General features: G+C 44.2%; 1 protein-coding gene across 5 annotated transcripts in view; it reads right to left on the reverse strand.

The window, feature by feature from the left end:
- Positions 1 to 9,810, reverse strand: part of BCKDHB (branched chain keto acid dehydrogenase E1 subunit beta) — a 287,088-nt gene extending 277,278 nt beyond the window's left edge. For 4 of the 5 annotated variants that reach the window (XM_060030308.1, XM_060030310.1, XM_060030309.1 and 1 more), the window contains exon 1: positions 9,562 to 9,810. In XM_060030308.1, the coding sequence (XP_059886291.1) occupies positions 9,562 to 9,757 (196 nt within the window). In that variant the 5' untranslated portion in view covers positions 9,758 to 9,810. The remainder of the gene's footprint in view (positions 1 to 9,561) is intronic. The other variant, XM_060030307.1, reaches the window with a different exon arrangement.
- Positions 9,811 to 12,513: the final 2,703 nt, after the last annotated feature.

The raw sequence follows: 12,513 nt of genomic DNA on the forward strand, positions 1-12,513 counted from the left end.
TCATAATGTATTTTTCTTAAAGGCTAAGCCATTTAATAGATACTTTCCTTAAATCCTTCTCCATTCTATAAAAACTCTTAGAAAGGTTGACTGGTGCCCAGCATCAGATGATAATCGTTTAGGGTAAACTATTTTCCCAACCACCGTGACATTCCCACTCCTTCACTTCTTTCATACATTTCCTAAAGTAAGATTTTTATCTAGGAAAATCTAATGAGGATTTTCATAGCTAAGACTCTAGGGAGATGAAACTGCCGAAACGTCTAAACTGGTTCTTATTTCAAGTCTGCTGACCGTTTGAATTAATACTGAACGCCTCTAAGACATCTCATCTCACTGCTGCTTGGCAAGTTTCCAGTAAGGAGAAAGCAAAGACTTTAATAATAAAAATCAAACAGAGTGAATCTGAAAAGTATTGCTTGATAACCACAAAGAATTTGTTCATCTTGTATGAAAATAATTTACAAGTAAGGGTATCTAAATGTTATATTTCCACGTGAACACATAATCTTTCCCTCCCGAATACTTTTTTTTTCCCAAACAAAGTCAGAATTTTGGGGTTTTGGATTAACTGCTATTCTACTAGATGCTTTTAAAAGCTTTAAGTGACAATTTTTAGTAGAACAACATCTACTTGTGATTCTTTTTTAATCTGCAGTGTGATTTATGGATGGGTCTGAAAGAAATCACAAGTTATTCAGAGGTAACATCATTTAAATATTTATTTTCCTTAGAATTACTTATTTTCCTGGGGGTTACACCAAAAACTATTGATAAAGTATGCCTAAAGTTCCCTCATGATAAGATAAGCACACCTGGAGCATGTCTAACCAAAGCTGTGCCACTGGTAAGACCTTAAAAAGGAGAAAAGAAAAAGGCCTATGAACACCACTACAAAATTATTAAACCCAGTTGCCAAATCACACAATTACCAGTATCAATAACTGGCTGCAAAATTTCAAAGCCAGACTGACGACTCTTCTTTTCCAGGATAAAAAGTTATAACAAAATGAACATAAATATACACAGCGTGCAATTTCCCAAGCCAAGGATGCAAGCTAAAGGGTACCCATTGGTAAAATGGGGTTTTATGGTTGGAACTGAGCTGCTTACTCAAAGCTGTCCTAAGTAGAACACTGTGAAAAACCGGGTCACCATCTGGCCAGTAGGCACATGAAAAGATCTCAACTTCGCTAATTATTAGAGAAATGCAAATCAAAACTACAATGCGGTATCACCTCACACCGGTCAGAATGGCCATCATTAAAAAGTCTACAAATAATAAGTGCTAGAGAGGGTGTGGAGAAAAGGAAACCCTCCTACACTGTTGGTGGGAATGTAAATTGGTGCAGCCACTATGGAGAACAGTATGGTGGTTCCTTAAAAAAACTAAAAATAGAACTACCATGTGATCCTACAATCCCACTCCTGGGCATACATCCAGAGAAAACTCTAATCTGAAAAGATACAGGCACCCCAATGTTCATAGCAGCACTATTTACAACAGCCAAGACATGGAAGCAACCTGAATGCCCATCAACAGAGGAATGGATAAAGAAGATGTGGTACATATATACAATGGAATAGTACTCAGCCATAAAAAAGAATGAAATAATGCCATTTTCAGCAACATGGATCGACCTAGAGATTATCATACTAAGTGAACTCAGTCAGAAAGAGAAAGACAAATATCACATGTTGTCAGTTATATGTGGAATCTAAAATATGCTATAAATGAACTTATTTACAAAACAGAAATAGACTCACAAAGAAAACAAACTTATGGTTACCAAAGTGGAGGGGGGGATAAATTAGGAGTAGACAGCAGATACAAACTACTATATATAGAATAGATAAACAACAAGGTCCTACTGTATAGCATAGGGAACAATATCCAATATCCTGTAATAAACCATAATGGAAAAGAATAAATTTTAATTTTAAATAAAAAATTTTAAAAACCAGGTCATCATCATTGCTGCAAAGACATAGTGGCATGTTGCTGGGATGTAAGGGACACAATAGAACATAAGGGGGCAGAGGTTCTTAACTGCCTTTGATCAGAGCTATGTGCTCAGCCCTTACAACAGTATCTGACATGCAATAGGTGCTCAATAAATATTTGTTGAGTGAACAGCTGAACAAATAAACCTATGAGGCTGTTTCTTAAAAATTAATAAACAGGGCTTCCCTGGTGGCGCAGTGGTTGAGAGTCCGCCTGCCGATGCAGGGGACACGGGTTCGTGCCCCGGTCCGGGAAGATCCCACATGCCGCGGAGCGGCTGGGCCCGTGAGCCACGGCCGCTGAGCCTGCGCGTCCGGAGCCTGTGCTCCGCAATGGGAGAGGCCACAGCAGTGAGAGGCCCGCGTACCGCAAAAAAAAAAAAAAAAAATTAAAAAACAGACAAAGCAAATTGTTCATCAACCACTTAAAAACAAAGGAATGGGATAGGAAAAAATCTACCAGTGTCACAATTCAAAGACAAATTCCAGGCCAAGGGGAGTGGGGGAGAGGCAGTACTGCAGTACCGGTCTGATGAGTAGCACTCAGTTATTCTGAGTAACCATTCCATATGCAGCATGGGGTAGCACTGAAGGGAGAGAAAGGCCATCAGCAGAGCTAGAGCACCTGAGATTTAATGGGTCACACGGGTGCCCCAGGAGCAGCGTCCAGAAATAACCCAGGTCAACAGCAGCCCATGCTGACAGTCAGGGTATCTACACTTAGACCCCGAACAAATACAAATAAATACACAGCTAAGACGTGGATTGGGGTCTACTTCGGAAAACGAAGCTTCCGCCAACACGTCCAGCGCTGGTTCTGCTCTGGGCTGCCTGGTCCCTGGTGGAGACCTGTGTATCACAGCCCCTCCTCGTTGTGTGCCTCTTAGAAACCCCCGCGTTGAGCACACTGCCGGACACATACATGACAGGCAGTACATGCCTGTTGAAGCACGACGCATGCGTGATTTCCATGGCATAATCTGGCATGAACCACACTGTAAAATGGGAGGATGCCTAAGAAGCTACCTGCTTTCCCCCAGCAAAACCTCTTCCACCCCTCCGGATGCCCTACTCTCCAGGAATCTTTTGCTAGGAGCCACGTATATACCTCTACCCCATTCTAACCCCTATTAAAGGGTGTCCCGACCTCTACCCCATAAAGTAAGTTTCGGGGAGAATCCAAGTAACAGGGACAGAACATTTTATATTGAAATGTAAATGAAGGGTCTCCAAACGCAAATGCCTTTTGAAGGTGCCCGTGTTACTGCATATCCACGAAAAGGAAGAAATTAACAGTTGGGGGTGAGGTGGGCTCATGCTAACATCTGCCAAGGCATGACGCCCATGGTAGGACAACCTGCGGCGCTTCCCTTACCTTTGCTGGCCCTAATCTACCCAGTCTCTATGATTCTTAAATCCATCTATATTGCTGGGTACTCACAAATGGGTCTCTCCAATCCAGACCTCTCCTCTGTGCTCTTGGCTTTTATATCCAACAGCTGTCAGTTCTCCACTTGGGTGTCTTGGGCTTTTCTAACTCAACCAGCACAGAACTGAACTCTTGATGTCCACTCCCAAAACCAGTCTTTCCACTTTAAAAACCGCACTAGATGGCACCCAGGTGCCCAAGCCAGAAACCAAGGAGGCATCCTTGAATGTCCTCCTTTCATCCATTCTACGTATCTAATCCCCTAAATCCTACTTCCATTGGGCTATTGTGAGAATTCAGTGAGATAACTACTATCAAATGTCCCAATATTTAGGGAGCATCTACTCTGCACCGGTTACCTTCCCTCTCCCCTAATTAGGGAGACCTTTCCAGCACAATGCGTGTCAGGCACCAGTAATTGTATGGATTATCTTATCGAGTGCCCCCAGCGACCCTCTGAGGCAGTGCAAATGAGGAAAACAAAGCTTATGAAGACTAACACACATGGCCAATGTCACAATGCTACGTTGTAAAGTGCGGCTCAAATTCTCTATCACAGCACTGTTACTTGAGGATTAAATGAATCGATACACGCAAGGCACCCAGAATAGCACCTGGCACACGGTGAGCACGGATCCAAGTGTCCGCTCTCATCGTTATCTTCATTCTGTGGGGTGCCACGAGAGGTTTGGATGAGCAATGATAAAGTCAGTCAGCACAGGAAACACAGAGTAAGAGGAGAAAAGAGGAAGGACATTCACTGAAGGCAATTCTAAAAAAGATGAGGAAAAGAGACCTGGAGAGAATTCTCTGGCCCCAAGGGTTTCTACCTGTGACGTAGTTGTTTTGGTGCCAGATCAGAACTCACACCACCTTACCTCACTCAGAGTGTTCTATTCCGTCAACACTGCCAATGCTAGAGACTGAATGTTTGTGTCCCCCCAAAGGCAGATGTTGAAACTTAATTCCCAATGTGATGATATTTGGATGTGGGGCCTTTGGGAGGTGAGTATGTCATGAGGGTGGAGCCCTCATGAATAGGATTAGTGCACTTACAAAAGAGACCCCAGAAAGCTCTCTCACCCCTTCCACTATGTGAGGACACAGTGAGAAGATGGTTAAGAACCAAGAAGCAGACCCTCACCAGACACTGAATCATCTGCCAGTGCTGTGACCTTGGACTTCCAGAACTATAAGAAATAAATTTCTGTTGTTTATAAGCCACCCAGTCTATTGGCATTTTTTTTTAATAAATTTATTTATTTATTTTTGGCCGTGTTGGATCTTCGTTTCTGTGCACAGGCTTTCTCTAGTTGCGGCAAGCGGGGGCTACTCTTCATCGCGGTGCGCGGGCTTCTCATTGTTGTGGCTTCTATTGTTGTGGAGCACAGGGTCTAGACGCGCAGGCTCAGTAGTTGTGGCTCACGGGCTTAGTTGCTCCGCAGCATGTGGGACCTTCCCAGACCAGGGCTCAAACCCGTGTCCCCTGCATTGGCAGGCAGATTCTTAACCACTGCGCCACCAGGGAAGCCCTATTGGCATTTTTGTTACAGCAGCCCAAAAGGACTAAGACATCTCAACACATCCAAAATTTAAGTCACCCTCTCCCTCTCTGAAAACGTGCTTCTCCTCTGCCATCCCTCATTTCTATCAGTGCGACCACCACTTGACCATCCTTTCAGCCTCCCAGGTTGAAAATGTCAAGTCACCTTCGATACACCTTCCCCTGACTGAGCCCCCGCAGGCAAAACGGTGCCAGAGCCTCCCAAACATGCCACCATTTCCACTGACACTCACCAAGTTCAAGCTTCTCATGTGGACAATTACAATATCTCTCTGACGCATCTCTCTGCCTCTTTACCTTCCCTTCACCAATCCATTCTATAAACTTGCCCAGTGATATAACACAAGGACATCTCAGGTCACCTTCTTGCCTAAAAACACTCAATGGCCCTCCACCGCCCACAGAACCACATTTGAATCTATACGTAATGCACGGGCGCAGTGAAAGGCACGTTAGAGATATTCAACCTTTTCTTCTCCCCAAACTTTATTCCAGCTTTAGAGGCCTCCATTTACTTTTCCTAACTTGTTTCCCACCCATTTTCGTTCTCCTCCAAATAAACTCACTACTTCCTGTTCCTCACATAAACTCCATGCTTTCTAACCTCTCTTTGCTCACACTGTTCCCAACCCTAAAAATTCTAATACCGGCAAGAAGGCCGTCATCCCATAGTACAAAGATTCTTCATTATGCCGTTGATCTTTGAAAGCTGCCTACTGTCCCCTACACAGGACATCCCCGACCACAGTGGCCTTCTCGACTCCTACAGCACATCTCACCCCACCTCAGGGCCTTCACCCTTGCTTGTCCTTGTTTCTTCCTGGAAAACAAGCTTCCACTCTGGTCCTTGCAGAGGTGATTCCTTTATCAATCCTCACCGTGCAGCTTAAATGTCACCTTCTCAGAGGTGACCATGACCACCACTCTATTTAAGGAGTCCCTTTCACATGTCAAAATAACCAAAATAAAAGAATAAAAGTTATCTGTAGCACGCATGAAAGGCAGAGAGACAGTAACATAGAAAGGCAGAGAGAGAATAGGTATCTTCATTAGTAGGTACAACAGTACATGTGGGAAACTTTGGCATTAGACACATCTGGGTTCAAATTCTTGTGCTGCTTATCAGACTCGGGCAGGCCACCAACATCTCTACGCCTCAATTTTCTCATCTGTAAAATGAGCATAATATTCTCCAGCTCACAAGGTTACTGTGAGAATTACAGACTGATGTCTACCACAACACCTGGAACAGAGCAGCTGCTCAAGAATGGCAGACAGTATTAGCACTGAGAGAAGAAATAACTCCGTGTACAATTTTTAAAATACACAAAATACCCAAGTGTGTGTGTGAGCGCACGCTGCAGACACACTCACACGCATGAGCACATACGATTCTGACACCAATTCCAAAGGGCATGTGTCTTTTTAACACATCACCAAGCAAGTCTGCAACACCAGCTGGGTGTCCTATAATGCATCTCAACTCCTACAGATTAAGGGCTCAGCCCTACAAGGCCGCCCCTCCCCCAATTCAGATGCCAACACCAAGTGAGGTTGTCACCTGTGCTTCTGACTGACCAGCTTAAGATGGGAGGTTCCCACAGCTCCTCCTTGGGTTTGATTAATTTGCTAGAGCAGTGCACAGAACCCAGAAACATTTTACTTACTAGATCGCTGGTTTATCATAACTATAATAAACTATATATAACTCAGGAGCAGCCAGATGGAAGAGCTGCACAGAGCAAGGTGTGTGGGAGAAGGTGAGGCGCTTCCCTGCTCTCTGAGAATGCCACTCTCTCAGAAGCTGTTTGGGGAGGGGGGAGGGTTAATTTTTAATTTTTATTGTTTTTGGCCACACTGCGCGGCTTGTGGGATCTTAGTTCCCCAACCAGGGATCAAACCCAGGCCCCTGGCCGTGAAAGCAAGAGTCCTAGCCATGGGACCACCAGGGATTTCCCTCTCCGAAGCCATCTGAACCCTGTCCTTTGAAGTTTTAGGGAGACTTCCCTAGGCATGATTGATTAAATCATTGGCCATTGGCAATCCACTGACCTGGAGGTCCCCCTACCCTCCCCAGAGGTCAGAAGGGTGGGACTGAAAGTTCCAAACCTCTAAGCACATGGGTCACCAGCCCCCGTCCTTAGGTGACTTAGGGGCTTTACCAAAAATCAACAGTAACATAACTAAAGACACCTTTATTGCTCTCATCATGGGAATTTTCAAGAGTTCTGTGCCAGGAACAGAACAAAGACCAAATATGTATTTCTTACTACAAATCACAGTATCACAGTACACCTGTGATTTTAGCATGACACCCAGTACTCACACTCTCACACCGCAAATAGAAGTATGAACTGGTAATCTGAACTATGCATTAAAAATCCATTAAAGTGTTCATATCTTCGAATCAGAAATCTCATCCCTGGGACTTTATCCTAAAGAAATAATCTCAGATACAGTAAAAGATACCTGAAATGTTTCTATCTGCATTATTTACAACACAGCAAAACTGTAACAACAAAAGCATAAAGGTAATTATTAAAAGTTTCCATTTACTTACCGAGTGCTTCTTAGTAGTCAGAGACTGTGTTAAGTACATTATGCACGTTATCCTTATTTAGTCCTCATAACAACCTTCCAAATTAGATATTATTAACTCCTTATAAAGAAATTGAGGTTCATGGAGGCTAAGTGATGAGTTTAAAGTTATAGGTAACAGTGTGAAGATGGAACCTAGCCTAATCTGATTTTAGAGCCAAGATTTTAACCACTGAATTATACAGTGTTTCTGCTCGACGGAACACGTCTTTTTTTTTTTTTTTGGCCATGCCACATGGCTTGTGGGATCTTAGTCTCCCAACCAGGGATAGAACCTGGGCACTCGGCAGTGAAAACACGGAGTCCTAACCACTGGACCGCCCAGGGAATTCCCAGAACATGTCTTCTTCCAAAGAAGGTTATAAAAACTATATAACAATATGGGAAAATGCTTCTGATTAAATAATGCAAATTGTATCTGTATTAAAACTACAATTAGGGGAAACTTTTATTCCACTCATTTTATTAGTGGAATACATTAATTCCACTAAACTGAAAGGAAATACTTAAAGGATACACCCCAAAATATTAGCAATATTTACAGTGGTGGGTGGTGAGATTACTTTCTTTTTTTGCTCTTTTCTATTATCCAAAATATCTGTGATATGCTTTTATTATTGTTATAATAAGAACAAACATTTTATTATCATTTTACTCAAGTTTTAGTAATTTCGTAATTATGGAAGGAGGTTAAGAAGACCGATGCTCTATTTCTCAAGTATCGGGCTAAAGTTTCTTTGCTTTGAAGACAGAATTCGAGGTCCATCTTGTTGAATAGAAAAAGTCGCTATTCGCCTTTATGGTGTCTACTATTTCACAGAACCGGAACACCTCTTAGTAAATAGTTTCCACATGCAGTTTAGCACATCGTTTAGAATGGAAGCTCTGGAATCTGAACAATTAGATTCCAAAGCTGATGCTACCACTAACTTATCTGTGTAATCCAGGACAAACCATCTCAAGGCCTCATTTAACTTAACTGGGAATAACAACATTACCTACCTCTTAAGGTTGTCCTAAGCATCAAATGAGAGGATGAATGTAAACTTCTCAGCCCATGCCTGCCTGTGGTAAGTGCTCAATAAATGTTCATTTTTATTACTCACAAGCAAATACTGGCACACTTCCCAAAATGTCAACTCTAGCATGTGAGAAGTTATTAGCCAAGGAAAAGGTAGCTGTTTTCTCATTGTTTCCAATGTTCTGATGATAGACACTGGATCTGTTGGAGATTACAGAAAACTCGCAGAAGAAACCGTAAATGTTATGCAACTGTCATACCGTGAAGCGTGAGAGGTGCTACGTGTCTGCTGCCGTTGGAAGCACTTGAAGGCTTCCTCTGCCCATCACCTACATCGTCACCTACATCGCTTACCCCTCCTTGGCTAAGTGGCAGCCTAGCCCAGCACAAGCTTAGTACTAGGCTCAGATAGGAAGCTGGATGTTTTCTGTGACCTTGGGGAAATCAATTCAGTTACTTTAGTCCCTCCGTTTTCTCTTACCTACTAAAGCAAAAAAAAGGGGAGGGGCGCTTTATTTATTTATTTTTTTAACATACCGATGCCTGTACTTTGTGGCCCAGCAATGGGCAAGCTGGGGCAACTCTGGGGGTCGGGGGGCACTTGGGAAAGCAAGGATAGAGAACGGAGAAAGGGAAGCTGTCCCTGGCACCACCCCTCCACCCCCAGGCCCTTGCACACCTGGTGTGCCTTGTCACCCATCTCGAGGGTGCCGAGGGGCTGCCTCTCGAGGGTTGAGTAGTCACAAAAATGTAGCAAGGAGGAAATCACAGTCAGACCCTAAGGTAGAACAAGGCTCCGGAGGGCAGGGCAGGGATTATGCCGGGATGCAAGGAGGTCAGCCCGACGGACCCCGCCCAGAACAGGCAGGGCGGCACCCGTTATGACCTCCCGCGGGCCTGGGAGTCTGGGTTGCGCGGGAGCGGACAGGGCAGCCGCTAGCTCACCGTACTCCAGTGGCTCCGGGTCAGGCTGGAAAGTGAAGTGAGCCACCTGCCGCCTCTGGGCCGCATCCCCGTCGGCCGAGGCGGGCTGCAGGAAGCCCCGCGGCAGCCCCGCGCCACGCAGCCGACGCCAGTGTCCCTCGGCCCCGGCCGCGCGGAGCCGCAGCAGCCTGCCAACCGTCACCGCCGTCGCCGCCATCCCCACACGCCGCCGGGGTTTGCAGCCTGCGCCGCGGCCCGCTGCCGGCAGGGAGGGCGGAGCGCCGAGGCGGCTTCCACACTGGGTGGACCGAAGGGGCGGCCCCGTGAAGCGAACCAATCGGAGCTCGGAATTCGGGGGTGGGAAAGGCGACGAGAAGAGCCAGCAGTGTTTGCCCGTTGTGCGCATGCGGAAAAGGGGCAGGTGAGCTCCAATGAGATTGTTCCTGGAGGCGGAGTCCTCCCAGTGTCAGCTGCCAGGGTCCGGGAGCAGAACGCGGTTCTGCAAAGTTCCACGCTCTACCTGGGTTTGTTCTTTTCCAACGTAATCTGCGTTGTGAGGTTCCGATGGCTTTTCCATTTTAAGATTTATATTTTCTTTTGAAATGTAACCCTTTTTTATCCTCTCCTGCTCTTTACCTTTATTATCCTGTAAGTAAGGGATGGAAAGGGTTACCGATCGGCATTGGTTACTGGCTTTGAGTTTCAGAACACTGCGGGAATCGCTGTTCTTAACCTGCGCTCTTTAGTCAAACCCTCCCTGAGTATTTAATAATTTTGTATAGATTTTTATTTTGTTTTTCTGGATTTAAATGAGAGTGAAAGAGGTAAATTTAGATTTCATCCTGCAAATCCACTTAATACGAATTCGGATGCAGTTTTGCCCAGGTACAGTGAAAATAGCTGATTAGCTTAGAAACCTGGAGAACTTGAGAATTCATTAATTTACGTTTAAAATTATCAACTTTGTAAATTTTCCTTTTAAAAATTCAGATGTTTAAAAGGATACCTACTCTGTCCATGAATTTACAAATTATAGCAAAATACGATAGAAACAAGAGTGAAAGTGTTTCCATCAGATGAAGGTGGGAAAATACAGGCCCAAAGCAATATGAAGAAGGAAGAGGGGGAAAGATTGTCTCCCTTCTGCTATTCCTGGCCTCCCAATCCATACTTGGTTTTGCAAGGAGGCAAAGGACAAGAGAGAAGAAATGGGGTGAAAGGAGAGACAAAGAGATGCACCAGCTGCCTGTTTTCTGATTGGGATTAAGAGACAGGAATTTAAAACTGCCCAAAGGAGAATCAGAATTCTGTCGCCATTATTCCTACTCCCATGTAAGCCCCAAAATTTAACATTTCAGGGATTTTTAATCTTGTCTTTTGTTTTGTTCACCTCTTCTGTTTCATGGTGTATGTGTGTGCATGTGTACACGTGCATGTGCATGCGTGCTGTATTATGTCTTTTATTTTTATGTGAGTGAAGGATTTTTTATTTAATTTTAATGAAGGAGGGGGTAACAAAATTAAATTACATTTACATAGTCAAAATTTAATTTTTAAAAAAGAGGATAAAGGGCTTCCCTGGTGGCGCAGTGGTTAAGAATCCGCCTGCCAATGCAGGGGCACAGGTTCAAGCCCTGGTCCAGGAAGATCCCACATGCTGCGGAGCAACCAAGCCTGTGCACCACAACTACTGAACCTGACCTCTAGAGCCCGGGAGCCACAACTACTGAACCCACGTGCCACAGCTACTGAAGCCTGTGCACCTAGAGCCTGTGCTCCGCAACAAGAGAAGCCACTGCAATGAGAAGCCTGTGCACCTCAACAAAGAGTAGCCCCCGCTCGCCACAACTAGAGAAAGCCCGTGCACAGCAACGAAGACCCAACACAGCCACAAATAAATTAATTAAATAAATTAATTTTTTTAAAAAAGAGGGTAAAAAGCAAGGATAAAAACCAATCAATCTGCATTTTCTCAGTTTGCTGATAGTCTAGGGAGCTGGGGTGCTGAGATGATTTAGGCCTGGGGGAAAAAAAGAAAAATAATAAAAGAACTGGTGAGAATTTATTGAACCTCTGCTATGTATACCAGCTGGAAACAAGCTACCATTGAGACAAATATGTTCAAGATATAGTCTTGCCTTTAAGAATGTCCCAGGTGGCAAAGAAAGGAGACAGATTACATGACAAGTATAATCCGATGTGATGGGGCCCTAGGACAATGTAAATAAAATGAAACATACAAAGAGCAATAAACTCTGCTTTTGTTAAGTCAAGAATGCTTCCAGAAGTAACACTGAGCTGCACCCAAAAGATGAGTAGAAGTTACCAGGCAAACTAGGGAGGAGAAGGCATTCCAAACCAAGAAAAAAATGTGAACAGGCAAAAAAAACATAGTGCCTTCCAGGAAGAGAAAACAACTTGGTACTATCAGACTCAGGGTATAGGGAAAGATACAGGAATTGACAGAAGTAGGGAAAAAAGATTAGAGGGAGATTTTGGAGGTCTTCATATGCTGGTCTAAGAAGTTTGCATTTCCAGCTGTATTCAGTCAGGAACAACAAAGAGAGCACCTAACAGATGTGTCCGCCAGCAAATCACTTTTTGGGGGGTGGGGGGTGGAATTTCTCCTACCCTCCACCACACTATCTACCCAGTAACCATGGAAATGTCTATGTTATTAAAGTGGACCCACCCTGGCCACATTTCATTGATACTAATTTGGGAAACTGACTGTTATTTTCTGGGAATTTTGGAAAAGTACTTGAGAAAGAAAGATAGGCTATCTTTCAATGCCACTGGGAGATGCAAAGACAGTTTTCAGCAATCTCGTGGACCAGAAAAGGTGAAGAATGTGACTGTATTTGAGTTCCTAACTCTGTTTGTTCTTGAAGCCTAAACACTTTCTGGTGCTGAAGTTCTGTGAGATGCCGTGATATTCTCAAAATAGATTCTTCTCTTTGCTTAAGCTACTTC

The sequence above is a fragment of the Delphinus delphis genome, chromosome 14, assembly GCF_949987515.2.
Source record: "Delphinus delphis chromosome 14, mDelDel1.2, whole genome shotgun sequence".
Classification (NCBI taxonomy): Eukaryota; Metazoa; Chordata; class Mammalia; order Artiodactyla; family Delphinidae; genus Delphinus; species Delphinus delphis.